This window comes from Phytophthora sojae (assembly GCF_000149755.1).
Source record: "Phytophthora sojae unplaced genomic scaffold PHYSOscaffold_2, whole genome shotgun sequence".
Classification (NCBI taxonomy): domain Eukaryota; phylum Oomycota; class Peronosporomycetes; order Peronosporales; family Peronosporaceae; genus Phytophthora; species Phytophthora sojae.
Window position 1 is genome coordinate 2,921,570 of NW_009258116.1, and position 26,150 is coordinate 2,947,719.

Below are 26,150 nucleotides of genomic sequence, written 5' to 3' on the forward strand. Positions count from 1 at the left end.
TGCTGGGCTGCGGTTGTCCACGCAGACTTCAACCAGTGCCTGGGGCTGGAGATGGCTACGCTGCTCACGATGCCGTCGTGCATGGAGCTCTTCAGCACGTGTCAGCTGGGCGTGGGCAAGCTCAACCAGAAGCTTGGCGTCTCTGCGGCGGAGGGGTACAAACCTGTGAGTATCGTGTCGGCCAGCGAGTCCAAGACCGTGACCGAGAACAGCACCAAAGTTGCGATGCTGGTGCAGCTGGCGCCGCTAACGGACTGCTTGTCGGATCCATCGACGGCGAAGGGGGACAGGTGGGGACGAAGATGTGACGTAGTATCTGCGAAGATAAGAGATCGTGGGAGCTTCTAACTGAAGTTGCCCTGTGGATCTGGTAGCTGCCAGTTTGACATGTCCAAGGTGGAGTTCTACAGTATCCTGCTGACGCACGAATTTGGAGCCTCGTGGAAGCTGGAAGGCTACAAGCGTCATGCTCTCTCAGGCAAGTTCGCTTTCTTCCGTGGAGGGTTCTTTACTAAATCCATGCTCATAGTAGTTATGCCCCTACTACTGTGAAGATGACGAGCGAGCGCAGATTATGCAGGAATACAACAGCGGTCAGTTCTACGGTAGCAAGGTCGCCATTGGTATTTTCGATGCGCCGGGTGAACCGCTCGAGTCCGATTCCAAGGCCACGGCACCGCGGACTCCTACCGCTGTTGTAGCTGCCTCCGTGACTGCCTTGTTTTGTCTTGGGTTGGTCCTGCACCAGCGCAGGCGTCATCAAAATGGATACGCCCCGATCTACCTCTCGAAAGGAGGCAGCGTCCAAGGGAAAAAGTCGCCGACGGCCAAGGGAACTCCAGAGGAAAGGTCGCTGCGCCCAGCTGATGCCGCTGGTACAAGTGGAGGCCACACCTTTAAGCAGGAGGCTAACGAGCGTTTTGCGGTCTGAAGTGCTGTATGAGCGTTTGGCAAGGTTCTGCATTCGTCAGGCTTGAAGAGAGCTCAATATTTGTGAACAAAAGTAATGCAATTTACTGGCTTACTGCCCAACTCGCGAGGATCCGTCTCTACTTCTTTTTGAAGATGCCGAAGTAAATCAGCAGCAGAATCGCGATGACGATAAAGCCCGCAGCAATCGAAAGAGCGAGGCGTTGGCGCTTGTCACGTGCTGACATTCGACCCACAATGTTGCCTCCTCGGCGAGCCATCTCATTCACACCCTTCACCTTAGCGTGCGTCGCTTCGATCTTTTCGCGATTTCGGCTAAGCTCGTCACCAATTGCTAGCGCTACAAAGTTTCAACACATAGTCGAAGGTCAGATTTCCCGCTACAGCATATTAAAAAAAAACACTCGTTCACTTACCAACTTCCTCCGTGTCAGCAATCTCTTTCCGTGCAGCCGCTAGCTTGTCCGTCGTTCCCTTCATCCTGCATAACCAGAAACAAGATCACGCTGGTTACTTTCTGCTCCCCTAGACGTCGTGAATGACACACGAAAGCACGTACTTGTTCGTAGCTGCTGCCATGCGACTACGGTGCTCAGCCGAAGCCTATCAAACCACAATCATAACATCAGTAAAACACATCCACAAACGCAGAATCACCGAGCGCAAGGCCGCTCTTACCGCGTTGCCATCGCGGTCTCCTAAGAGTCCTTCTCGCTCCTCTTTTTCGCGGATTTTCTTGTGATCCGCCGACAGCGACGCCAGACTCTTCTTGTACTGGTCTACCTTCTTCGACAGCTCTCGGCGCGTCGCCGCATCCAGACTCCTCACCTCCAGCTCCATCTGCTGGATCTAAACACATACACAAAGGCCAGCGTCGTCAGCTTCGTCAGATAGATCCCCCTCCACCGTCTTCAGCAGGAGCGAATGCGTCCGTCCTACCAGCTGCGTGGCTTGAGTCAGCAGGTCGCCTACATGCACGATGCTCGCCTTCTTCTTGTCTGCAGCACAACAATCACAACATTATTAGCGTAATTGGCCCCACCCACGGTCGAATCAGACTCCGGTTCGCTCACCTTTCTGGTCCTCGTAGGACGCGATCTCGCTGATCTTCTTGGAGATGTCGCCGGTCAGCGCGCGGTACTCCTCATCGTAGCCGTCGAAGATGGTGGTCATCCTGCTCTGCTCTCGATACACGCCGCGGGGAAGGAGGACGTCGACTACCGCACGCACAACAGAGAGCTCTCGATGGAAAATCAAGCAGAAAATGCGGGACTCAATTGGCCGCACTGTTTTTAGCGCGGTGTGATGTGGCGCACGTAAATATTCAACAACCCCTAATAAGGTGTTGCTGACATGCACCACTAATTAAGCGCTTTCGCGGAAACGATCCGCTCGGCCGCGTGTCATTCGTCAAGTTGCCGTCGTCCGAACTTATCCGTGGAGGCCTCCAGACCCAAGTTAATTACCTCGAGATGCGCGGTGGAATTCTGACTCTGCTGCTGGTGGCGCTGGCGGTGCTGGCTGCCGTGGGCATGGCTGAAACGGCCGAGCCGCAGGAGGTGGCGGTCGACGTGGACAGCGACCTGATCGTCGAGGAGGAGACGCTGGAGGCGCAGCCCGAGACGGGGGCGCAGCCGGACGAGGCTGACGCCGTGCCGGTGCAGGAGATCGACCCGCGTCTGACGCCTGAGGCCATCGAGAAGGTCTTCTCCAAGATGTCGACCAAGTGCCTCAAGCAGGTGCAGGAGAACCCGACCGACCCCACCAAGGTGTCGGACCGCTGCCGCGCCGAGGTGGCGCGTCGCATCCAGCGCTACCTGGAGCGTCTGGACAAGGAGGAGAAGGGTGAGACGGAAGAGAAGAAGACCGAGAAGCCCAAGCGTCGCAGCCGCAAGGGCAAGAAGCAGTCGCGTGCCCAGCGCGAAGCTGCTGCGGCCCAGAAGAAGGAGGAGCAGTACCAGCAGACGCTGCAGACCATCCTTGGCTTCGTCGCGACTGTCGTGGCCATCATCGCCGGCGCCATGTTCTACATCAACCGCAAGCTCAAGGCCGCGGGCATGTACTTCCCTGACCCGGACGCCAAGGCCACCTGCTGCAACTAAGATGTAGCGCGTCATCATACTAGTAGACAGTAGTGTTGCGTGAAAAAATGCATTTGCTGGCTTTCGTATCAATCGCCGAAAGCCAAACGTCTATGTGTACGAGTATTTGTTGATGTTGCTATTTCTTGCCTACAGGAGCCGCAGCTGCAGCTCGGTGCGATACCTGAAGCGCTATTAAACAGCCTCTAGGGAGCCGTGCTTGAAGCCGTTCTTGACTCCGTTCTGCGAGATAATAAGCGGTGAGATTTCACCTTGCTTGGCTCCGTTGATCGCGCCACTGATTGAGGCGTCGCAGTGCTCGGTGTGCTTCTCTGACAAGACAATGATGCCGCCCACCGTTGTGACGATGCTCATTGGGTAGACAACCAATTGCCACCAGGAGTTCATGCCTGAAATCTCGTGGAAAAAGATCACTCCCGACACGGAGCCGATCAGGATGAGGAAGGCCTGGTAGATTGCCACCAGGTAAAGCGCATCGTACTCGCGCAGACCAAGATCCAGAACGTAAATGCCGCCTCCTGCCGTTGACAGTGCACTCACGAAAATGGCATACGTCTCGGGGTTGGTCCAGATGCCGCCACCTTCCGCGAGCAGCTCAACTGAGGCCTGAACAGCAATACGAAAGCGCCGCAACTAGGATCAATGCTTCCTACATCGGAATGCTGCACTACGAACATACCTTCAAGAAGAAGAGATTGCCGCCAATGAGCCCGGAAAGCGCGCCAAATGCAAACCTCCTCCATCCGCTCTTCTTCTCATAGCTGCAGATCATCCACACCAACTGTCAAAGCAGCACGACACCAACACCACGTCAGCCAGTCGAAGCTCAAAACGACGCTCCATCCACCACCTCGACGAACTCACCACTACTGCCGTGCACACGGCAAAGATGGCATACTCGATGAAGATGTTGCTCTGGAAGAGTGCAAACAGTTCGGCACTGTGGTGTGTCGGCGTGTCGTGACTCCCCGAAATGCCCACGAGCATGCAGCCGAGCAGGATGACCGCCGAACCTCTCAAGTCATGCGTGGACAGCTTCTCGTTCAGCAGATAAGGTGACAGTACGATGTTCCACACCACGCTGAAGCCGGCCATGGGAGCCAAAATGGACTGGAGATTGCAATTGCACAACAACACGCAGAGGTCTGTTAGCATGCCACGTGGACGTGTAGGGCACCGCAACGGAAGCTGCTGGTCCTCACCTGTGCAGCATACGCGTAGCTCATGGCGTCGAACACCGGGTTCAGTAGGAACACGCACACGGTCGCCGCAGCCTTGACCGACAGCGCCTGCGACGACGTGTGCGCCAACTTGAGCAGCACCTTGCCCAGCGTGCCGAAGAGCGTGGCGGTGAGCGACAGCGACACCCCGATGACCCACAGGTGCGACGTCATGGCTGCTCCAGTCAGCAATTATAAATACCAGAGACCTGCAGGCCGACGGTGGATCGATGGACGCACGAGCGGAGGTGGCCAAGCGGAAGAGAGCGAGGAAGTGCCGGACGACCTACAAACTGACGTTCAGTTTGCCGAGTCAGGACCTGCCAAAGATAGTACGAATTGTGGGAGGCTTAACTTCTTTATTTTTGTATCGGGCTACTTGAAGCTGTCCAATTAGGGGGATCGAACCTTCGAAATGGCGACAAAAATATCATCAGAGACGGGGCCGAATAATCAGCAACGTTCTGCCCCAAAAATCAACAAATCAAAGTACAGGCGTCCCCGGCCTATTCGCCACAGTGGTACTTATGATGTTTGCGAATCAACAAGATTCACGTCTGAACATAGAGGAGTATGTACTGAGTTACTACAAGCTTAGCTGTGGAGGTATTGATGCAACGTGCCACTTGTCGCAGTAGGTCTCGCTGTACACGCATCTAAGTCAATGTGTTTGCAGAAGTAGCGCGCAAATCTTGAGAACTGCTTGTACTTCCTGTGCGAGGTACATTAAAATATACAGCCGGGACTAGCCCGGGGACGCCTGTAGGGTACTCACTCTCAGCTTTCGCATGTAGATGGTGTTGAACTGGCTAATATCGCCATGGACACCAGAACCAGTACGCAGATTCTCGAGGCAGACCTTGGGGTACTGCCTTCTCTCTGGTTACCCATTGTGGAGTTCCTTCCAGGGGACATCGATCAATGGTTAACCACACACCCGGCCCCAAGCGACGACGCAGACGCCACAAACCGGTCAAACTTGCAGGCGCGCATGATAAGCGCGCATGTGCTAGCACCCACAAGTAGTTAGCAAGCTGGCAGAAGATGTGTAGGCTTCTGCTGGACGGACATTGGCTGAGTTGTTAGCAAGACTAAACGACTGTAATGTACCTCACCACAAAACTAAACTAAACTAGATGGTGAAAACAGGGAATTATCACTTCCTTTTTCGCCAGCACGCGCAGGCTCTTGCTTAGTGCATATACATCTGCTTATATTCAGCTTTATACCTAGCAATGGCCGACTCCAACGTAACACTGTCCAACAGCTCACAACGTCTCCACCATCGCGAGTTAACATCTAAAACTTGTTTAAAGTGATAGTGAACGTGTTTATTTGGAGAGGATTCGTGTGAAAACTTCCTAAACACATACACAACAATTTCTAGTTGAGGAGGGACTTCAAAAACAGCTGAAATTGTATCGGAGGTCGAGGAGGGAACAGCAAGCGGTATTGTGCTTTGCATCCAGTTTGCCCTCCTAATTAGTGCACTAGTTAGTGCTCGTACTTAGTGGTAAATCATGGAGGCTTTGAATGCAAGTTGCTCAAGTCGTGCTTCGAGCCCGATTTGGCTCGGAAATTGCACTTTCTAAAAGTGCCAAACGGATGCTAATCCATGCTGGATGTGCTAAATCATGCAGGAGATGGCGTTTGTGCACTACTTAGTGCTCATTGACCATCCACGACTTATAGCAATTCGTACTCGAGTACGATTTATAGATAAGCCATGCTCCATAAGTCGTACGAGTTACAGTCCAAAGTGCCAAAAAGTATGCAACGCACAATACCACTTGAAGTTCGAAATCATCATGATGATTTTTCAAATCAACCACCTCCGGAGGTGGTTGATTTTGAAAATCAACAAGATTTCGCCGAAATAATCAACATCAAATCGCCCTAAAAATCAGCACGTTTTTTGCCAGGTTCGACTCCCTATTGGCAGTGAGTGGCTTGCAAGTAGCTGCATGTACTTCAACGCAGTAAGAAGGAAGACTGAGGAGCAACGCTCGTTGCCGCTGAGCCAATTTTGCTATATTGTTGGTTTGTAACGTCGCGCTATTCGCGCTGCCACAACGGACAACATGCGATGCTGCTAGACGACCGACGGAAAACAAGACGGTCGCTTATTTTAAAGGAAATGGCTGGCTATGGGTTGCAACAGGCCAACGAGTACAGTATATCGTACGTATATAAATGAAAGCGCAGGCCCGAACTCAATGCCACTGATGCCCTCGGTCTGAGGGCCATGAATTCCTGCGCCGATAGCGTCAGGAGCCTGTTTACACTGACACGTGCGGCGTCCCGTTGGCGAATGATCCTTCCTCTTCTTCGGCGTCCGAGCATTCCAAAGGTTCTTTGCCGTCGTCAGCAGCGTCTTGAATGCTAACCGATGCGGCATTAGCTTCAACGTCAACGTCCAGATCGTCGGAGTCGTCAAGATCCCCGATGCTCGACTTGGGTTCGCCCATGACAAAGCCAGCGACGCCAATAATGGCAGCCAAACCACCGATGATGCCGCAGATGACAACCACAGGACCGTACGCGTCGATGAGCGACTTCTTGTCGGCCGAGTCTGTGCTGCTGAGTTTCGTCACGAGCTCGTTCACATCGTTGGCCGTACTGGTGACTTCCTTCTCGTTCGGCGCAGCCGCCTTCTTGGGCTTGTCCTTCGTACGCTTCGTCTCTCCATCAGTGGTCACGCTCGCCTTCTTGCCAGAAATCTTGACCGTCCCGTGGTTGTACTCGACGACGGTCTCGTCCTTTGGCGCTTGCGGGCTGGCATCCTTCTGGTGGCGACCCTTGGCCAGCTTCTTCGCGGGCGGGGCGTCCTTCGACTCGATGCGGACCGTGCCGTGGTCGAAGTTGCGCACGGTCTCGCCGTTGTCCGTGGCCTCTTCAGCCCCGTCCTTTTTGTGGGGCGAGTGATGCTTCTTGGCAGGAGCGTGGTTCTCCGGCTGCACCGCCTCGTTCTGGTGAAGCTTGACGTGCACCTTCAGCGACTCCTGCTCCAGCTGTCGAGGCACAAGCTCGGCGCCGACGGCACCGCCGGGGGCCTCGGACAGCAAGGCTGCCGCCACGCACAGCAACACCACGGCTCGAGACAGCACCATGAGGTCGATCTTCTCTTTGTGGCCGCCCTTTCGGGATCCTTGGTTTCGCTGGAAGTGGGTTGCCCGCACCTGATATAATCGGTTTCGGCAGGCAAACTCAGCATTGCGATGTCCCCCATAATAAATCCATAGTTAACGTTTACAACTGATATTTGTTTGCATCTGTTTTTGAAAAACATCAGTTGATACAGTTACCAGTTATTTGAAAGCAATTATTAATAATTCATTTTGCTATTCCTGCGCCTTGCGCCTTGCCCGATGCCGTTGCTGCCGGTGCTGCCGTCGGCGGTGTGCCCCACGCGTAGGACGCGTAGGAGAGGTGGTTCTCGGTGCCCCAGCCGCCGAACAGCTTGGTTGCCTCTGGGGTCTTCTTCTCCATGCCGGCGCCTGCTGCGACCAGGAACGGCATGAAGTGGTCTGCCCTCGGGTGCGCCTCCAGTGCGCCAGGTGCCGACTCCCACGCCAGTAGCTTTTCTCGTCGCTGCGCATAGGAGAGGTCCTCGCTGCCCTCGCCCTTGGTCAGCACCAAGTCGAGCCACTCCTGGAAATCGAGTCCGGACTGCGGGATCGCGTCTCCTTCTCCCCGTAAACCGTGCGTTGCCTGCCCAGAGCAGATGATCAGTGTGTCCTGATCTCGCAGAGGAGCCAACGCCCGGCCGAGCTCGAAGTGCGCGCGCGAGTTCAACTTCCAGTTGATCGACAGCGTCACCACCGGAATGTCCGCTTGGCGGCGGATGAGGGTCATGGGCACAAACGCCGCGTGGTCGAATGCGCGTAGCACCTGCGTCGCCTTGATCTTGCTCCTTGTCAGCAGTGTGGCCACCTCGTTCGCTAAGTCTGCGTCGCCCTTGGCTCGGTACACCACCTTGTACGCATCTGGGGGAAATCCTTCGTAGTCGAACAGCATTCCTGGTGCGGGTGACTTGGAGATCTCAAAGCCGATTCGATAAGTCTCCCAGTGCGCAGACACCAGCAGAATTCGCTTCGGCTTGTGGGCTCCACCGGGGTACAGCTTCTTGAAGATGGAGGCCACGTTCCTAGCCGGCCTACTCGTTCGGTTTTCCTCGCCGTGCTTGAGCAGCCAGAGCGGACCGGGGCCATGGGAGACAGCAACTACTGGGTGGTGGTAGACGTCTTCACTGTCGGAGCTCATGGTTTGGTTGGACGACTCAAGTGTGGATCAAGAGGTGCGCCTTGTGCAGTGAGTGGTGAATTCGGGAGTGACATTCCCATTGACAGCGGTGTTCAGTGAACACCTACTGAACACTGTTCACTGCATCAAGCCAACAAGGCCCGACGACCTTGCTCCGCGGCATTTTATTGGTTGGTCTCCACAGCTGATTGCGTCGTCTACACGGCTACAGCAGAGTTATCAAGCCTCGAAGCTTTTTCATCAGGCATATCGCAACGGGTAATGCTGAACTCCACTACGTGTACGTGCTGGTGGACCCGGGCTGTACGTCCGACAATAGCTGCCTCAGCCCGACGTGGTAAGGTGAATTTTCTCCGTCATTGTCGACATCGGTCGCAACAAGCCGTACACGACATCCCCGGACAGCTCGAACGGCGCATCCTGCTGCTCGGGATGCCTCGCACCCAGGATCTGGGCACAGCAACTCCACGTGTGAGTTTTTTTGAGTTTATTGCGGGCATTGAGCGAGGACATTACCTGCTTTACTGCTGCCGTGGTTGATTCTCGGCGCTCATGGTCCCTCCAGATGAAATTGTCGCCAAACTCGTGGTAATATCGGGTGTCCTGCAACTTCACGGTCTATCACCGTGCGGAAACGGTGCCGTGAGAGACTGGAACGCAGCCCACTTGGTTGCTGCAACCTTACCTTCTCGTCAATGCGGCAATAGTACCTGCACAAGAGTAAAAATCCGAACTCCATCACTCGCTTTCGGGTACATACCATTTTTTCGTTAGGCCTGGAAAGCTTTTTGTGCTTGTCGTGGCATCAAAGACGTACCACTCGAACTTCGACGTAAATTTCACCAAGGTCGCGGATGTCATCTGTGCACGAATTGTTAGCACGCCCGTGCCAACTCTGGCGCACGACTGATTCGCTAACATACCTTCGAACAGGAGAACGCGCTCGTAGAAGAGGATGGCCACTTGCTGCTGCAGTTTCGCAAGAGGCAATATCTCCGATGTTTGAATGATCTCTGGAGAACGTCCCTGCGAAGCAAAAAATACGTCGACGTGAGCAAGCATACGAATGCATCAGTGGAACTTCAGGATGATAATGTGCGCCCACAACCCACCTCGTGGGATACAGATCCATCGTAGCTCGTGCTACCCAACACGCTAAATATTAGTATCACTGTATGGATCTTCGGTTCTTACGTTCAAAAGCCCCACCTGTACGTGAAGTCAAAGGACGATGGCTCCCACCGATCACTAGTACACATTCAACGAAGGGTTAGACATCCGCCACTCGAGCACACACCAAGACGCCATACTTACGCATCCCCATCGTGGTCCCGGATCCACGTGTGAAGGGCCTCTTTGGCATCAAAATGGATCGCCAACCCACTAGCTTGGTGCTCAATCTGGAGCGTGCTGTCGGCGAACACGACCTCCGGGAGGGGGATCGCGGGTCGGAGACGCAGCTCTGCAGACAATGCATAGCGCTGCGCCGAGCTCATTGCTGGGGCCTTGTGGCAGGAGAAACGCCAGCCGCAGACCTCGCGCGCAGACTCGGCAACGCCGACGGTCGAGTTGCCGCTCATATCGGACACCGGTAGCGGTCTAGAAATGCCAATAAAACCCACTGGGTTTTTCGCTTGCGATTTGCGGTGATCCCTGGGTCCATTTCACGGACCCAGTGTCCACCGCTGCGGTGGTCTTCGGCGGCGGCCATATTCACACGCGATGGCAACCACGTATCGGAAAGGTGGCAACGAACCAGCACGTTGCGTACATGTCAAAACTACCATTGCGCACGTGACAAGTTAGCTGCGCATGGGTGCCAGCGACCCGCACGCGCGCTGCTGGCCTTCGAATGAGCATTCGCATTGCAGCTACAGCTAGCTAGCCGCCGTTTCACGGCCGCAGCTCGGCTCGAATGGCGAGGTGGCGGTTGAAGCCCTCGCGCGAGTTGCCCCTCGTGCGGTCGCTCGTCGACGTGAAGATACTTTCATGTGACAGGCAAAGGGAAAGGCGGCGTTGAACTTGCCCGCCCAACGAGCCGCTCTGAGTCAAACCAGCACCATCTCGCGAGCACCGCGCGGGCGCCAGACAGCGGCGATCGGCGGCGGCGGCCTTGGCAAAGCGCGGTGCAACCGGTTGAAGTCGTGTTTGGACCATGGCTACACCAGCTTGTCACGCTCTGCGAAATCCCATTCGTCGAATCGTAATCCCCTTTTGACCAATTGCAAGTCGTCATTATCCATTAATCACACCGATTTTTGGGACCAGAGTGGGAGAGAGTGGAACGGCGCGTTTTTGCGCACCTGCTCAGAATCATAAAACTTCAACTGGGACTTTCTCGTGAAATTCGTAGCACCGTCGGTACTGACGCTCGGCGCGGAGTGCACTCCGTTTCTGATCCTGTGGCGCCATTTTCGGTGGCGGCGCGTTTCGGCGCCTGGGTTAACAGCGTCGCACTAGCGCAGAGGTGAGATGAAAATGGCCCTTCGCACCTAAAGCGAATATCCAGCAAGCCATGTGGGACTTGGATGTCGGGTGAAAAACGACACCAAGGACACCGCCCGAACATTCCGATTCTGACTTTTACGCGTCTGTGATTGGTCGAGGGCAATCCCATCCGGCGCAGCCCCATACAAACCGCAAGTAAAACCGCCGGCTCTTTCGCCAAACGCCACTTTTCTCTGTCCTGATGTGTGCGTACCTACCCGTTGTCGAGTCGAGCGCGTCCTCGGGACCAAAAACGGAGAAGACACGCAGAGCCGCATAAGTCGAAGAAGCTGCTGCGCGCCACGACAGCCTCGGCGCCGAGCCCCCCACTTTCGCACCAGCCGGATCGCAGCGAGCCATTGACCACAGATCGCCAGGGATGACGGGAGACGGAGGCGTGGTCACGCCGCACAACGTGTTCGCCAAGCTGCCCTCATACAACCCCTTCGTGGGCACGTTTCACCATGCACCGAGGTGCGTTTGCGACTTCATTTTTGCTGCTGTTCTCCCCCCTCTCTGAAAAGCTTGCAACGCCATTGGTCGTGCTAGTGGCTAACGTGAGTACGTATTGACTGTGCTGCTGCAGCGCCGGCAACCGCGGCGCCGTCTACTTCTCGAGCGACATCGTCGACATGGCGGAGCTCGAGGAGCGCAAGAAGTTTCGCCACCACCCGCTGACGGGCATCTTCCACTCGCTGCCGGGCTACTACGACCCGCTGCACAAGCTCGCCGCCTGTCGTCGCGTCATGACGGCCGATGGCATCTACTCGGACACGGAGTCGCTGCGCTCGTTCGTGGCCATGGACATCACGGACAACGAGGACTTCGCCTCGCTCCAGCAGCCCATGCAGATGAACCGCATGTACAGTGACTCGAGGTGTATCCCCAACGCCGACCTCATGCCGCGCCCCCGTCGCTTCAGTGACGGTGACGCCGATCCCTTCTTCAACGGCAACAAGACTGGCTCGCCAAACAACAAGAAGGATGGCTCGGTCGACTACCACGACGAGTCTACGGACAGTGACGTTGACGAAGACCTTGCTGCTCTCGAGCAGGCGCCACGCTCAGCGCCGCTGAACGTGCTTTCGGTCACGGACAAGTATGACGTCCCCCCGCCTGTTGGTGCGCTGCCTCCTCGGCGTACTCCGTACAAGAAGGCGAGGAAGTCGTCTGGAACGTCGTCTACCAGTACGGAGAGCGAAGGATCATCGCCGCTGAGATCGTTTGTTGCGCCGAGCTACGAGCGCGCTGAGCTGGGCAAGTCGGCGGGCTGCTCCGAGCTGACGGACGGTTTCATTTCCACGGGCAAAGGCATTTTCAGGAAGGTTGGTTTCCGTTCGTCACTGCACGAGCGACCGAGTGACAAGGATAAGGTCAAGCTCACTTCCATGAAACTGCGTCTCCAGCGCTCTATGAGCGAGGGAGACTCGGACGACGACATCAACAACGAGTACACCCAGGCGGCACCTCGAATTCCTGCAAACCCATTCGTTGCAAGGCGTTTGAATGACGGTGAAGAGCTTCGTATTATGGCAATCCACCGCACGGGAAGGCGCGACTCCGCGCACCACGTCATCAAGAACGACCGCGGTGATAGCGACAGCGAGGACGAGTACAACCACCCGAAACCGTATTTTATTCACGAGAAGGCAGTCACGGAGCAGTATGAACTGGTTGGTGAGGACCAGCTGGGCGATGGCTCGTACGCTGTGGTAAAACCCGCTATTCGTCGCGTCAACGGAAAGGAAGTCGCCATCAAGCAGATCCACAAGCGTTTTCTGCGTGACGAAGCCGCCAAGAACGCCGTGAGCCGCGAAATCGAGATTCACCTGCGGTTGCGTCACAAGCACATTGTGCGTCTGTATGAAGTGTACGAGACCCCGGATTTCTTGTACCTGGTCATGGCGAAGGCGACAAAGGGCAATCTGAAGTCTCTGATGCAGCGGAAGCGTATGCTGCCTGAGGCACTAGCCGGAAAGCTCTCCCAGCAAATTGTTCGCGCTGTACTATTCCTCCACGATATGGGTGTGCTGCACTGTGACCTGAAGCCGGACAACATTTTGTTGAGTGACGCCAAGGCAAACCAGGACAACGGTGACAACTCGCCGGTCATGCGCCGCTCAACACCTCCGAAGTCGAGTCTGGACCCTCACGCCGACGTCAAGGTCTGTGACTATAACGTCGAGTTGTGCGACTTCGGTCTGTCAGTGAAGGTGCCGGATGTTCGCTTCTTTAAGCTGACAGGTGACGTGCACAAGGTCCCGTTTACCGGAGTCACAGGCACCTCCGGGTACATTGCGCCCGAGCTGCTGCAGCAGCAATCTTACGGTAAACCGGTGGATATGTGGTCGGTGGGCATCATTATTTTCGAGATGTTGACGGGATACCAGCCGTTCTACCCGCCGCATGCATGCATCGAGGAAGACGCGGACTTCTCGGACCGTGTCTGGACGACGATTAGCGCAGATGCGAAGGACTTGGTGCAGCGTTTGCTGGAGCGCGATCCGACAAAGCGACTAACTGCCGCTGAAGCACTAGCGCACTCGTGGTTCGAGTCGGCCATGTTTGCCATTTAGATGCGCCAACTCGTCTGACTGCCACGAGAAGCGCTGCGAGGCAAGATGACACGAGCAATAAAAAAAAGAGTGATACGTTTTGGGTATAGTAGACGATTGCCAATTTTCAATCCAAAGTTGATGAAATGACTTCTGTTGCGATGCAAAACTTGCGGACCAGCTCACTGAGCCTTTGGTTTCTTGGGGCCTTTGTTGTCGGCCCACTTGAAGAATTCGCATCTTGCATCAGGGTTGCCCCTCTCGCCCTGCACCGCAATAGCACATGGATAAGTACACATATACTTACGTAAGAGATACCTTGGATAGTTGCGCAGTACTACTAGTACACACACAACTTACCGCTGGTTTGGTACAAACGTAAAACTTGCGTCCCCAGTTCTCGTTTGCTTTCACAACTGAGCGAAGAACAGTCGGTTGACCGCAATAACATAATGGCGTTGGAGGAGGCCGCCCACTAAGCACTTGTTGCCACTCGAGTTTTCCTTCTTCCGCAGTTTTTCGCTTGCTCGACCGATGCACAATTTGTACACCGCTTGAAAAAAGTTGATAAGCACTTGAATCATCATCACCGCCAACCCATTTATCCGCTGGAGGTGACTTCCGTTTGATCCCTGCACTGCTGAAGAAGGAAGTGATCGACTGTTGGCATTGGTTTATCCGTTTCTTAGGTCTGGACACACCTGCAGCAGTGTGGCCTGGGGGTGCGTCCAAACCGTTCACGGCATCCTGGTTCTCACTCACACCTTGATTTCGCAAGACGAACGACTTAATACTCTGCTGTGTGCCAGAGAACTCGACGAAGTTCTTTGCGGACAATGCTGCAGTGATCCCACGGTTGATGCTCGAATCGGTTTCGAGCTCTACGGTGCAAGATATGACCACGGGGCAATGATCAGATCCAAGGCGGTCTGCTTCGATACTGCACACGAACGAAGACGAGTGTTGATGTTAGTTTTAGCATATTGCTTTTTGGCGTTATCACCCGATCAACTTACCTGCACGCAGTTACAGACTGAAGAAATGCGGGGTCTACCAATATGTAGTCAATACGAGTACCATAGTTTGTTTGGCGTGCCCCTGTTTGCGTATTCCAGCACTACAACAGTATTTATGGAATAATGGTGAGTCCACTCCCCCCAATCATATAAAATCCGACTGTGTTACGCACCGTGAATGCTTTAGTCTGCGTAGGATAGAAGTGCCGGAATGCATCAACCATTTTAAACTCGTACCCAGATTTCGGCTCAGAATAAAAATTGCAATCCTGCTCTTCTGGTTTTCCAACAAAGCCATCCATCCACCTTCTGCAGGGATGGTCGGCAAAAGAGCTACCATCCGCTCGATGGGTATCAGGATCACAGTGATCAATTTCGCGGTGTGCAATGTTAATATCTCCCTACGTGCGAATGTTAGTATCACTCCGACAAACACCTTCACCTCGAATCAGCTTACCACAACTACGACGCGTTTGTTCGCCCGCCGTAGAGCCCTAACTCGGTCTTCCAACAAAGCATGAAACTGGAGTTTATACTCCAGTCGATCAGCTGAAGCAAGTGCTGGGCAGTAGGTGTTGAGTAGCACAAACGCTTGGTGGTCGGTAATGACACAGCGCCCCTCGGCCTCCAAGTCACTCACTAGCTTCGAGGAAAGCTATGAACACACCAATACGCAGAAATATTTGTGAGACGGGATCCTTTACCTTGCGTCCGATTGAGAGGAGGTATCCTTGTCACCTCGTTTTGCAAAGACCCGAGGTGCCCCACGCTGTCTTTGGCCTGCCAGAGCCCCGTCAGCCCTTCTTCCGCCGCTACAGTCGGCAGATCGCTCTTGACGAACGTTACCACACCCGAATAGCCTCCACGATGTCGACAAAACGAGTAAAATGCGTCGAATCCTGCCGTGACAAACACAACTTTAGCTTCAATAACAACAAAAATTGACACTCATCATCCGCTGACCTGGCGGGCGCACCAGCTCCTGATCGAGCTCCGACCGCGTCATCTTGGTCTCCTGCAGGCAGATAATATCCGCCTCCAGACCCTCCAGAAACTGCTGCAGATTCTGCCCCAGACGCTGCAGCACGGCGCGCAGCCCATTGACGTTCCAAGTCACGAGCCGCAGCGACCGCTTCATGGTGCAAAGACTTCACGTACAATTTTGCTCCAATCCCCGACAGATTGTGAATTCTTATTGACCAATCGAAACATTTGGCGCCGTTTCCCGCGCGCAGTGCCCAGTCAGACCGACAATTGCGCGCGTCCAAGAGAGACCTACACTTCCGCAGCTGAGCGATGAGCGTCGACGTCGCGGCCATCCGCGCGGCCTTCGCGGCCTGCAACTTGGACCTGGAGGAGGACGCGGCCAGCACGTGCGTGTCCATCTGCACGGAGTTCGGCCTGAGCTCGGACGACATGGCGGCGCAGTGGGACGCCTACTCCATGAACCAGCAGCTCTCGGGCGCGGCCAGCGCCGACGGCCTCGTGGCGTTCCGCTCGCACCTCAAGCAGCAGCAAGCCAAGGCCAAAGCCAAGGAGACGGCGCCCGTCCCGGCGTCGCAGAAGCGGCGTCACCCCAAGAGCGCTGCCACGCCGGTGGTCAAGCGTGACACGGAGAGCCAAGACGCGCTCGGGTCGCTGTACAGCAACATGAAGTCGCCTGAGGGCAAGCACGCGCGCCCCTTTTCCAGTCCTACAGGCAGCAACAAGGTGCAGCGCACTAGTGACATGTTCTCGCCCACTTCGCTGCAGTCTCCGCCTGGAAACAGCTACGAGAAGCGCACGGACGCGGGCAAGACGGTGTCCGAGTTCAACGCGCACCTGAGGAAGCAGCTCGAAGGACAGGGACCCAATACAGGTCGCCCTGTCAAGGTGTCAGCCCCGTTCCCGTCCCGCAACCTCGCACCCAATGCGTCGTACATGTACACGCCACTGTTCCAGAGAGCGATTGCGTTGGACGAGCAGCTGGTCGAGTATGAGGAGCTTGTGAAGGAGAAGTTCAAACTCGAAGAGCTGAAGCCCGTGGGAGACCCGTCACCGGCACAAGTGGCGGTAGTGGGGCGAATCGTGTGTGAAGCGGCGGAAGGAAAGCTCAACCCGAGCGTGGTCCAGCTAGAGGGAACGAGAAAGACTTGTGGTGGTCAGCGCGTGCTCCTGGACTTGAGCGGAGTGCCCAACTTCCAGGTTTTCCCTGGCAAGGTGAGTCGGAGATGCAAACACTGTGTGGTATGGGAATGATTGTTAACTTCCTGTGTATTGCAGATGGTCGCGTTGGAAGGAGTCTTCCCTGATACTCGGTCTCCGATGACAGTCAAGAGATTCCTGGAGGTACGACCCCCCTATCTTGCTGCTAATTTGACATGATCTCATCGCACGTGACTGTTTATCTCTGCAGCCGATTCCAGCACCTCCCGCTACATCGACTCCGGCGCGTATTAAAGAGATTCAGGGCGAGCACGGCAAGCCTGTCCGTGTGCTCACTGCATGCGGTCCTTTTACGACTACCAGCAACGTGGATTACCTGCCGCTGAACGACCTGCTACAGATTGCTATCGACCAGAAGCCCGACGTTCTCATTCTCGTACGTCCGGCGCTGCTGCCGATTCTTTTTCAGGTCGATCTCGACTAACATATCTTCTGATGCAGGTTGGCCCCTTCATTGATTCGATGCACTCGATGTTCCAAGACGGCTTGGTCAGATACGATGGCATGATGCTAAGCTTCGAGGAGATCTTCTTGTTTAAAGGTAAAAGACTGGAACTGGTCGTGTTCGCATGTGCATCCTGTCTAACTAAGACTCTGGTTCTGCATTTGTTGCGTACAGTGATGACTTTGCTGAACAACGTCCTGGAGAAAGACCAGCGAATTCAGATTGTCATTGTGCCTTCTCTGAGAGATGCAAACCACGAGTACGTGTATCCCCAGCCTCCGCTGAACAAAAAGAAAGCTTGCGAGGCGTTCGAAGCATCCGAGTATGCCAAGGTGTGTCATAAGTTTTTTTTTCTCTGCTTGAGCGATCGGAGTGCTGACACTGAGCTTGAAATGACCTGTTCAGCGCGTCCACTTCATGTCCAATCCCAGCACGTTTTCCATTAATGGGGTTGTATTCGGAACTTCAGCGTTGGATGTGGTTGTGCAACTAAGCTCGAACGAGCTGTTCCGGTGCGTGGACAGCCCTTGTAGCTCTTTATCACTGCTGTTGCTTACCTTGATTCTGTAGGGCACAATCTCGTAACCACAACCGATTGCTTCGGCTTTGCGAAGAAATCGTCGACCAGCGAAGGTTCGTTCCACTGCAGTCGGGAACACTCCTCACATCGTGTCATAACGACCAATTAACGCCTCTTGTCTTCATGCACTCGGCAGCTACTACCCCATGTTCCCCCCACCGCCTAGCAGTGAGGCTCCCATCGACCTGCGGTACATGAAGCAGTTCCAGTTCGAACAAACGCCTGATATCCTGCTTCTTCCCTCGATCCTGAACCGCTTCTGCGGGGTACGTGCTCGCCGAAAACCAGGCGAAGTTCCCTAGCGCGTGGTATTAACCCTCGTTTTGCTCTTTGCTGTGTGCAGCGCGTGAAAGACTCGATTAGTATCAACCCCGGTCAGCTCTGCAAGGGCGAGTCTGGCGGCACCTTCGCGCACATTACCATTCTCCCTCTGCCCACCGACAAGATCGAGAGTGCGACCGATGACAAGTGCGCCCACTTCGTGCCCGACCGAACGATCGTTGAGATCAAGCGCATCTAGACTACATGTAGCTCCAGCGGTGTGATAGCACTTCAACCTTCCTCCCAATACCGGTATTATCAAAATGTCAACTTTGCTGCCAATATTCAAATCTAAAATTGGTGACCCGGGTGGTGAACCCGGCGGGTTTCGCAGTTCGAAGCAAAATGAAGCATTATAGCTAATGACGGGTAATGTACGCCGAAATAGTTTTAGATGAGGTTCGCCCAGTAGACAGCCTGTATTCACAAAAAAATAAAACCAAATCAACCTGTACTAGATAGAAAGAAATTAAAATTGCGACGCTTGCTTACATCGGCGGATATCTCGTAGCCAAGTAAGTACTTAAAAGTAAAACAAGCAGCAGACTCCGCGCGCGCAATTTCCCGTTAACATTATCAAAAACCTTGTGCTATTCACAGACATCTCCTGCACCCGCTTCGCAGCCGCAGCAACTGCCGGGTAAGCTGATGTGTAGGCAGTAGATATTGGAAGTCTTCTTTAGTTTTGTACCTGTACTAGACCGCTATTGTGGATGCATGTCGCTCAGACTAGCTGCCATCGTGACGAGCATCACTAAATCGACGAATTTATAGCGCTGGTCCCGCCGGTAGTACATTTTACAGCTTGAACACGCTGCATCTGCTTCAACCTCACAAGTCGGGGAGTACATACCTGGTAAAGTGCTTTCGGTCAAGCTCAAACAAAGATTTTTGTTTGATGGGGTAGTTCGGACCGATAAAATGCTACAAAATGAAACCAAACTCGATGGGCTCTTGTCGAGATCAATCATTCAAAATTAATCATTCAAAAACAAAACATGCCTTAAAAAAACAAAAGCGGCTCGAGGATCTAAACGAAGCGCAGTTGACTAAGAGGTCGTAACTTTTGCCAGCGTATCGGCTAGCAGCAATAAATCGGTGTAATTAGTTTTCACTTGATACATGCATATGCCAAAGCTCTACTTGCCGCTGTGTATGGGGTATAAGGCGTTTTCAGAAGGAATCATCATAAATACGGATACACCGTATTCAGTGACAACATGGTATCCTGTCAATCTCAAGATAGTTTTGCTTTTGCCTAAAAGGGGTTCGGCACATAAGAATAGAAACAGTAGCAAGCAAGCTACCTTGGCTCGCACAACTTTAATATTATTCGTGGAAGTCGTGCCTAATCCACAAAGACTCGTTCCAATGAATGTGCAGAAATTCCCTCTTCCAGGATAAATTTACATGACCAATTAATCGGTTTCATTCTCGTAGTCGACCGGCTCATAGAACTATGCATGTGGAATACGTTTGCAATATCATCTTCTAGTGTCTCTGAAAGAGGTCATACAATACGACCGGGTCGGTAGTATCAAAGCCAACGGGGTCAGTAAAGTACTACTTCGAAGTACAATTTTAAGTGCTCTGAACATTTTACATAATATGTAATATTATACAAGTACGACGTAGTGCTGTGAGAATGCCCGTATAGTTTATTGGAAGCTGTGGTTGGGCTCACGATCAGCATCATCAGGACGTATGCCCAACATTGAGCTCAACGTTATAGAATATAGTTGTCAGTAGCTAGCTATACAATGCATGCTACTACGACGAACAAGGTAGCACGGGCTGCATTCTTGTATTCTTTCGACAAAAAACGTAAATTTCGATTTTCTCTGTATATGATCTTGCCCTTCAGCGCGGCTCGACCAGAGCTGTGGAAAATATGATTGCGATTGTAATATTGTCAAGATTGTCAATCACAATAATTGATTGTTCCGTGATCTCAATCGACAATCCCGTTCCCATATGAGACAGCCTCAAACAAAAATATACTAATCAACCAAAGTACGAATCGCGATTTAAGCATACCGCTCGAAAGAGCCGTGTTCTGTGCTTGTTTTGAGCTATTGAAAGATGAAAAATGTTAAGAACTCGCGGAGTGACGTCGGTCTGAAAAAATATCTCCATTTTCGGACCCCCCAAATCCCGGATTTTATTTGGGGCTTGTGAGCTCAATATTTCTTCAAAATTTACGTATTGTATATTGCTGGGAAGTTCGTGCTAAAAGCAATCGAATTATAGTGTTTTGCGCTTAATACGAGTGATTTTAACTTTCACATTTTCGATGTCCTGTTAGGTACGAAATTTGATTGGTCAACTTCAAACGCGATTATCTCGATAACTCTAAATGGTGGCTTAGTATCATTTTGTTTGAGGCTGTCTCATATTGTCCCTTTACTGATTTTGAGCCTTTGCCAGTGATCCGGTAGAACGATATGCAACACCAAGCCCATGGAACCGAGCCTAGACTCATCAAAGCCTTTCTGTGTCATCTGCTACTTCGAAATGCAGAAATGAGGGGTCATTGGGTGCCTGAACGGGGTACACGCTTAACATGATGAATACAAGACCCAACATTGCTTTTTGCCAAGGCTTTTGAAGGTCAATACGTATGCGATCGAATAAGCAAAGATCTTAGGGCGATAGCGCCGCCAAACGAGTAAAAATATGAACCTAGCAGAGGAAATACAAGCGAGAACTTAGATTGCAATCTTTTGTTTTTGGGATTGTCAAGATTGCAATAATTGATTGTTTCAGATCTGAGTCGCCAATCAATAAACAATCTATATTTCCACAGCCCTGCGGCTCGACACCTGGCGATTCTAACGTATATGTAAAAGTTGAGAATATTGTGACACGACATAAAATACGCGTCAACTGTCACAAAACTATGAAGTACAAAACAGTACATCATAATTTCTTGTTGTTCGTTGCACGACCTTGTCTACCGGACTTCATCTTGCCAGATATTTTCGTCGTAGTCTGTAGAACCCGTGTGTTCATGTCTAAGCTGGAAAACCTGGTTTACATCAAAACAAACTACGGCTAAGCCGATCAGGCAAGTGCCCAACGAACAGGCCCAGTTTTTAATTAAAGTTTCGTTTCTGCGAGCAAGCCCAGAAATGGAATGAATTAAGTAATCGTCGATTCGGGCCACTTCAGAATTTTTGGGTCGAGAACTGGTTCAAACCATCTTCGAGGCCTAGCATAAATTGGAGACGCTTTTTGTTAAGAATAATACCAGTAAGGCGATCTATTACGCATACTTTCATAATTTTCTTGAGCAAGTGTGTACGTATCATACTGGTCACCAAGTGGCCAAGCGTGGCTTTCAACGTGCGTAGCTACTCCGTTTGAACTTCTGAAAGTCTTTCACCCCCAGCTTGGCGGAACGGCACACTGCATGAGCTCCGCGACTACGATGTGACTTCAGGCGCAACTTTATTACAGAGCTAGCAGGCTACGATTTCAACTTATCCTGGGAGACCAGCTTGCTGGTTTACCAGCCTCACAAACTTTAATTCGTCACGAATGTATTCCCAGTTACAGATAACGTTCAGGAGACATCGAAATCGCAATAAGCGATGGTACAAAAGCTTCTCAAAAACAAAACAGGTCTTTGGAAGGTTTTCGCTCTTCACAAGTTTTAAGAAAGTAGGCAGACATTTGTTCGTTTCAATTTGACTAGAACATCATTTCTTACTTCTCCAGCTGCACATTACCGGCCAGATGCTGCGGCTGCTTCGCAGCCGCAGTAGATGGCCGTAGTTATCATCAACTAACCGTGCTTCTTGACTCAAATTTTGTCCTAGGTTAGATTTTGTGCTACAAAACCGCCATCCACAGGCGTCTCCTGCGCCTGTTTCGCAGCCGCAGCATCTGCCTGCCTCCGACTGCTAGGGTTCTCGAAAGCTGCAGTATGCGTAGTTCCACAGGCAGTTCACCAACTACTGCATCGACCTCTAAAGAATATACAACAGGTTCGATACAAACGCGAATTTGAAGTAAACGCGTCGACTTTCAAAGAGTTTTAGATTGCGGAGGGCTGCATCTGAACATCTTTAGTGTAAACTATCTGTCTGTGAACAACCATGCAGATCTTTCACTTCCACGATAAAAAAATACTAAGTAAAAAATTGGTCTCCCAGCCAAAGCGCAGCAACCTTGTAATTCTCAATCAGTTGTCTGTCTAACTATTTGTCAATCCGAGCGCTGAATTGATTGAGGAAGATCCAAGGTTTCATGTGGCTTGAATGTCGTTCGATGTCATCCGCTAGGCGGGGAAGCTACGACTGTAGCGCGAATGTCGTTCGATGTCATCCAAAAACCTTTCCCAATCGACAGTTCTTCGAACTGCGAATTACTTCCTTATGTTCGGATTGTAATACGAAAATAAGCCCCACACGAGACTTTGTCCGGATTGGTCCTGTAAAACTATTGAAAGGCATGATGGCATATGCTAGAGGCGAGGTATATTCTAGATCTGCAACATAAACCATCATAGATCGTAGTAGTTCGAATGTAAAGTTGTATGTACCCACTAGCCGAGTGCCGCCGCTGCGGTAATTCTTAGTTAGTTGGCGCTTCGCTCGCTATGCTCGCTCCGCTATTGGAGTAGGCTGCGTACGCTTCGCTACGGCAGTAGTGGACCCGTTTCGCTCGCCTCGTCGGCTCATGCACTACTCTCAATGTTAGGTTAGTAATACAGAGGCCGGGGCGGGTCCTGCGGCCCCGCAATATCGTATGGTGGGGTCGCCTTCGCTGCGCTCGGCAGCAAATCGTACTTAGTGATTATCGTACTTAGTGAATAAGCGTGAGACGGACAGCGACGCTCTGATTGATTCTTAGGATAATGCTATGTCAGATTGCTAGACTACTTACTATCCAATTCTCCGACGCTTTCGCTGTTCCTTTTTCCGCAGGATTGAAACTATCGACAACCAAACTAGCTGACCACGTCGGCGTTTGCGACCCTTCTCCGTTCGACTAGGAGCTTCAATCGAGCTGGAACATCTATGATAAACACATGCCGCGTCCAATGCGCTGACGTCTCTGGTGTTGAGGCCCAATTCTTTGGCTTTGTCTTCAATTAGCTGCATCAGAAAACGCAAATCGGGCAAGCGTTTTTTCCCTTGTCGCTCACGTCATGCGGTTGCAGCCTCCGGTATGGTGGGTAACCATTATCAGGATCACCACAAACCCATTTTATCCAAGGGTTCAGCGCGTTCCCCGTTGGTAGGGGAACAATAGCAGGGAATACGCTGATGCGTCCATGCCTTGGCTCGACCTGTCGAACTTCTCGCTGACACGAATGCTCAGCAGGACCTTGTGGCTCCATCTCGAGCGGAAAATCTACATCAGCGTCAGTATCTGTAACAGGGTTACACGCACAAGTGGCTACAGTCACTTGTAACTCTAACAGACACGACGTCTGTTAGAGGTTCGAAAGACTTTCTCGACCTTGGTGTAGACACACCAAAGGCTACATACATTTACGACCACCACGACGGGTTAAAAAAAAAAAGCATAATAACTGTATAAAATGGTCCATAGAGACTTAGGATTCCTATTGGCTGAGAGCAGCATCTTTTAGCCAATCAGCGACATGCATAGCGTTAGAATTCTGCCAACCAGCCGTTGGCAGATTCCCAGTTTAAAACAAAAATAGCAGTTCTCATTTTAACCCAAAATCATTATTTGAATCGTTTATTTAGATTAATCTATACTCGGAGGCCCGAGTATAATTAACGCTAATTTGAACTGAGCTACGCTTCCTCACGTACACGCGCACACGTGTAAGCTAAAGTAGTGAGCCAAAGTAGGCCCATTACACCTGGTAGCACTTAGTAGTTCGTCCAACGACCAACTACCTGAGTTCGTACGTCACCGCACGAACGCGGAGCTGAGAACCTTCCCATGGATACGGAGGTGTCCATGGAAAGCTCCACTACGCCTGCAACTCACGTTGCACGCGCTGACTGTCCCCACCTGTCGGACCCAGAGTGGGAAGCTCTCCAACGACTGTCAACAGTCATTGGTGAGGCGGCTGTAGCTACGATGCTGCGTACGCTAACGCCGACAGAGCAACATGGGGTTGCTCTGGAATTCATCATGAAGGAGCAGCGGGATACTGCTTCGTCTACCACGGTGTCGTCGGGGATGACACCGCGCGCGCAATCGCTGAAGCTCAGCGTAAGCAATTACGTTGGAAGAGAGGGCGAGCCTCTCCTCCGTTGGCTTGTCGAACTCGACACTGCCATTGCGGCTCGACGCATCGTCGACCCGTTGTCGAAGGTCGCGTTCGCCATGTCATGTCTTGGCGGACGTGAATGAAGTTGGGCGTATGGACGCCGACTCTCGGATCCTACGTGCTTTAGCACGTACGAGGGTTTCAAGGAAGAGCCCAGACAAGCGTTTGAGCCCCCGCAAAACGAGTTCCGGTCGAGGGCCGAGTTCCTCGACCTGCAGCAGGGCAAGCATGATGTCCATGCTTACGCTCAGAGAGCACGGTACTTGGTCTCGAACATCGTGACCAATCCGATCGACGAGGCGACCAAGGTCGTCACGTTCATGAAGGGACTGAGAGATGGGCCTGTGAAGACGTATCTCTTCCGTGAGTACCCGAGTACTCTCGAAGCTGCAATCACTCTTGCAATGCAGAAGGAGTTTAGCCTGCGGCAGGCTAAGCTGCATGCACATGCGCCGAGGCCACAGCCTCGCCCGATAGTGAGGACGGGAGGCCCAGAACCCATGGACCTCTCGAGCGCTGCAACTGCTGGACCCCAGCAGTCGCAAGGAAACAATGTGCGATGCTACCGATGCGGTAGAATTGGTCACTTTGCTCGGGAGTGCACGGCCCCCGTGCACCAGCAGGGTGGCTATCGCGGCGGTGCGAGGCACCGTCGCAACCAAACAAAAAACGCTGGACGCCAGTAGGCGCGGGGCGCCCTACTGGTAATGCAGTTCCGCGTGTCGACCTTGGACACGCGACACTCAGGACTGCAGCCCCCAGTGAGGTTTATTCTCACTGCAAGATCCAAGATGACAAGCCTGACCTTGTCATCCTGAGCGTGAACTCGATGAGAGCAACCGGCTCTCTTCGTGATTTGGTAGACTCTGGCGCGTCGAAGAACTTTGTTCGACTGCGAAGTCTATCAAGGCTTGACTTCGAGTGTGACGAGGTCGGTGAAACCTTTTACGCCCAGGTGTATAGCGGTAGCCCAGAAAGGGTTGACGAACAAACCTCTTTGGGAAGGTAAACCCTGAACGCAGATTTCCTTGAACGCAGGTTCTGGGAATAAATGCGGCCAGGGTGGCGTGGCACCTTGTGAATCCCTATCGGTGTCGTTTATCTTCGGGGAGCCTGGATCGATCACCAGGTGAGTTGTCTGTGGGGTTGAAAGCCTTGAGTTCGTTGAACGTAACGTTCACTTGTCTGAACGCACTTCTCCGAAATGGCTGAAGCTTGAAGCGTGAGTGAAGGATCAGGCTTACTACCACGAGTTAGAACCCCAGAAATACACACCACTTTCAGATAACCAATACAAATGCAGAGTTATACACAAACACACAGCCGCCACTTATTCTTAGACCCTTGGGCGGTGGGTCGTACACCAGTCAACTAATCTGCGATCAAGGTACTGGTCAACCTTGAACGCACTTTCACACGCGCACCACCCTCAGATGAGGGAAATATACAGACCAAATACAATCCGATCCTAAACGCAGTCAATCAAACTATTCCCGGGGGCGCTGCTACCAAACCACCCGAGATATCAATCGTGAACATGAAATGTGACACCACCCTTACCTCAACGCAATGGGCCCAACTGGGAAATGGAATACGTGGATCACTTCAGCAGCCGGAGCAAACTGATCCCCACGTAACTGGACTTGAATGTGTGTGGGGAGCTCCGCACTGCCCTTGTCCTTAAAGACAGCGGACCCGATTCCTCGACGACTTGCGCAGTAGGGGGTAAAACGAACTCTCTGATTGTTATCTGCTAGACTATCGCTA

The 26,150-nt window shown here is 52.5% G+C and overlaps 10 protein-coding genes across 10 annotated transcripts; 4 read left to right on the forward strand and 6 right to left on the reverse strand.

Moving 5' to 3' along the window:
• Positions 1 to 51: 51 nt before the first annotated feature.
• PHYSODRAFT_310914 (hypothetical protein) lies at positions 52 to 931 on the forward strand (the record flags this gene model as incomplete). Its single annotated transcript, XM_009520653.1, has 3 exons — positions 52 to 290; positions 375 to 478; positions 555 to 931. 3 exons carry the CDS (start codon positions 52 to 54, stop codon positions 929 to 931), a joined length of 720 nt encoding a protein of 239 aa, XP_009518948.1.
• Positions 932 to 1,049: 118 nt separating this feature from the next.
• On the reverse strand, positions 1,050 to 2,103 carry PHYSODRAFT_295979 (hypothetical protein; the record flags this gene model as incomplete). The annotated part of the gene is made up of 6 exons (XM_009520654.1): positions 1,050 to 1,270; positions 1,347 to 1,411; positions 1,490 to 1,533; positions 1,609 to 1,779; positions 1,870 to 1,928; positions 2,004 to 2,103. 6 exons carry the CDS (start codon positions 2,101 to 2,103, stop codon positions 1,050 to 1,052), a joined length of 660 nt encoding a protein of 219 aa, XP_009518949.1.
• Positions 2,104 to 2,356: 253 nt separating this feature from the next.
• On the forward strand, positions 2,357 to 3,074 carry PHYSODRAFT_353855 (hypothetical protein). Its single transcript, XM_009520655.1, has one exon. It carries the CDS (start codon positions 2,403 to 2,405, stop codon positions 3,030 to 3,032), a length of 630 nt encoding a protein of 209 aa, XP_009518950.1. The 5' UTR covers positions 2,357 to 2,402; the 3' UTR covers positions 3,033 to 3,074.
• Positions 3,075 to 3,206: 132 nt separating this feature from the next.
• Positions 3,207 to 4,426, reverse strand: PHYSODRAFT_482232 (hypothetical protein; the record flags this gene model as incomplete). Its single annotated transcript, XM_009520656.1, has 4 exons — positions 3,207 to 3,638; positions 3,712 to 3,813; positions 3,897 to 4,142; positions 4,235 to 4,426. The coding sequence occupies 4 exons, from the start codon at positions 4,424 to 4,426 to the stop codon at positions 3,207 to 3,209; spliced, it is 972 nt and encodes a 323-aa protein (XP_009518951.1).
• Positions 4,427 to 6,423: 1,997 nt separating this feature from the next.
• Positions 6,424 to 7,374, reverse strand: PHYSODRAFT_284776 (hypothetical protein). Its single transcript, XM_009520657.1, has one exon. It carries the CDS (start codon positions 7,360 to 7,362, stop codon positions 6,532 to 6,534), a length of 831 nt encoding a protein of 276 aa, XP_009518952.1. The 5' UTR covers positions 7,363 to 7,374; the 3' UTR covers positions 6,424 to 6,531.
• Positions 7,375 to 7,585: 211 nt separating this feature from the next.
• PHYSODRAFT_478244 (hypothetical protein) lies at positions 7,586 to 8,515 on the reverse strand (the record flags this gene model as incomplete). The annotated part of the gene is made up of 1 exon (XM_009520658.1): positions 7,586 to 8,515. One exon carries the CDS (start codon positions 8,513 to 8,515, stop codon positions 7,586 to 7,588), a length of 930 nt encoding a protein of 309 aa, XP_009518953.1.
• A 197-nt stretch (positions 8,516 to 8,712) lies between these two features.
• Positions 8,713 to 10,095, reverse strand: PHYSODRAFT_556320 (hypothetical protein; the record flags this gene model as incomplete). The annotated part of the gene is made up of 8 exons (XM_009520659.1): positions 8,713 to 8,965; positions 9,032 to 9,133; positions 9,201 to 9,260; positions 9,333 to 9,376; positions 9,439 to 9,541; positions 9,628 to 9,658; positions 9,725 to 9,763; positions 9,830 to 10,095. 8 exons carry the CDS (start codon positions 10,093 to 10,095, stop codon positions 8,840 to 8,842), a joined length of 771 nt encoding a protein of 256 aa, XP_009518954.1. The 3' UTR covers positions 8,713 to 8,839.
• Positions 10,096 to 11,381: 1,286 nt separating this feature from the next.
• Positions 11,382 to 13,706, forward strand: PHYSODRAFT_359074 (protein kinase; the record flags this gene model as incomplete). Its single annotated transcript, XM_009520660.1, has 3 exons — positions 11,382 to 11,476; positions 11,589 to 13,005; positions 13,138 to 13,706. 3 exons carry the CDS (start codon positions 11,382 to 11,384, stop codon positions 13,576 to 13,578), a joined length of 1,953 nt encoding a protein of 650 aa, XP_009518955.1. The 3' UTR covers positions 13,579 to 13,706.
• Positions 13,707 to 13,739: 33 nt separating this feature from the next.
• Positions 13,740 to 15,711, reverse strand: PHYSODRAFT_481346 (hypothetical protein; the record flags this gene model as incomplete). Its single annotated transcript, XM_009520661.1, has 8 exons — positions 13,740 to 13,823; positions 13,918 to 14,241; positions 14,338 to 14,497; positions 14,574 to 14,674; positions 14,747 to 14,974; positions 15,031 to 15,228; positions 15,312 to 15,472; positions 15,537 to 15,711. The coding sequence occupies 8 exons, from the start codon at positions 15,709 to 15,711 to the stop codon at positions 13,740 to 13,742; spliced, it is 1,431 nt and encodes a 476-aa protein (XP_009518956.1).
• A 158-nt stretch (positions 15,712 to 15,869) lies between these two features.
• On the forward strand, positions 15,870 to 18,323 carry PHYSODRAFT_480522 (hypothetical protein; the record flags this gene model as incomplete). The annotated part of the gene is made up of 9 exons (XM_009520662.1): positions 15,870 to 16,772; positions 16,836 to 16,901; positions 16,969 to 17,154; positions 17,220 to 17,319; positions 17,398 to 17,555; positions 17,629 to 17,735; positions 17,794 to 17,856; positions 17,940 to 18,069; positions 18,147 to 18,323. 9 exons carry the CDS (start codon positions 15,870 to 15,872, stop codon positions 18,321 to 18,323), a joined length of 1,890 nt encoding a protein of 629 aa, XP_009518957.1.
• Positions 18,324 to 26,150: the final 7,827 nt, after the last annotated feature.

Bases quoted from the DNA above. Each gene is read 5' to 3' on its own strand.
- PHYSODRAFT_284776 (XM_009520657.1), bottom strand. From the start codon at position 7,362: ATGGTGCTGTCTCGAGCCGTGGTGTTGCTGTGCGTGGCGGCAGCCTTG.
- PHYSODRAFT_353855 (XM_009520655.1), top strand. From the start codon at position 2,403: ATGCGCGGTGGAATTCTGACTCTGCTGCTGGTGGCGCTGGCGGTGCTG.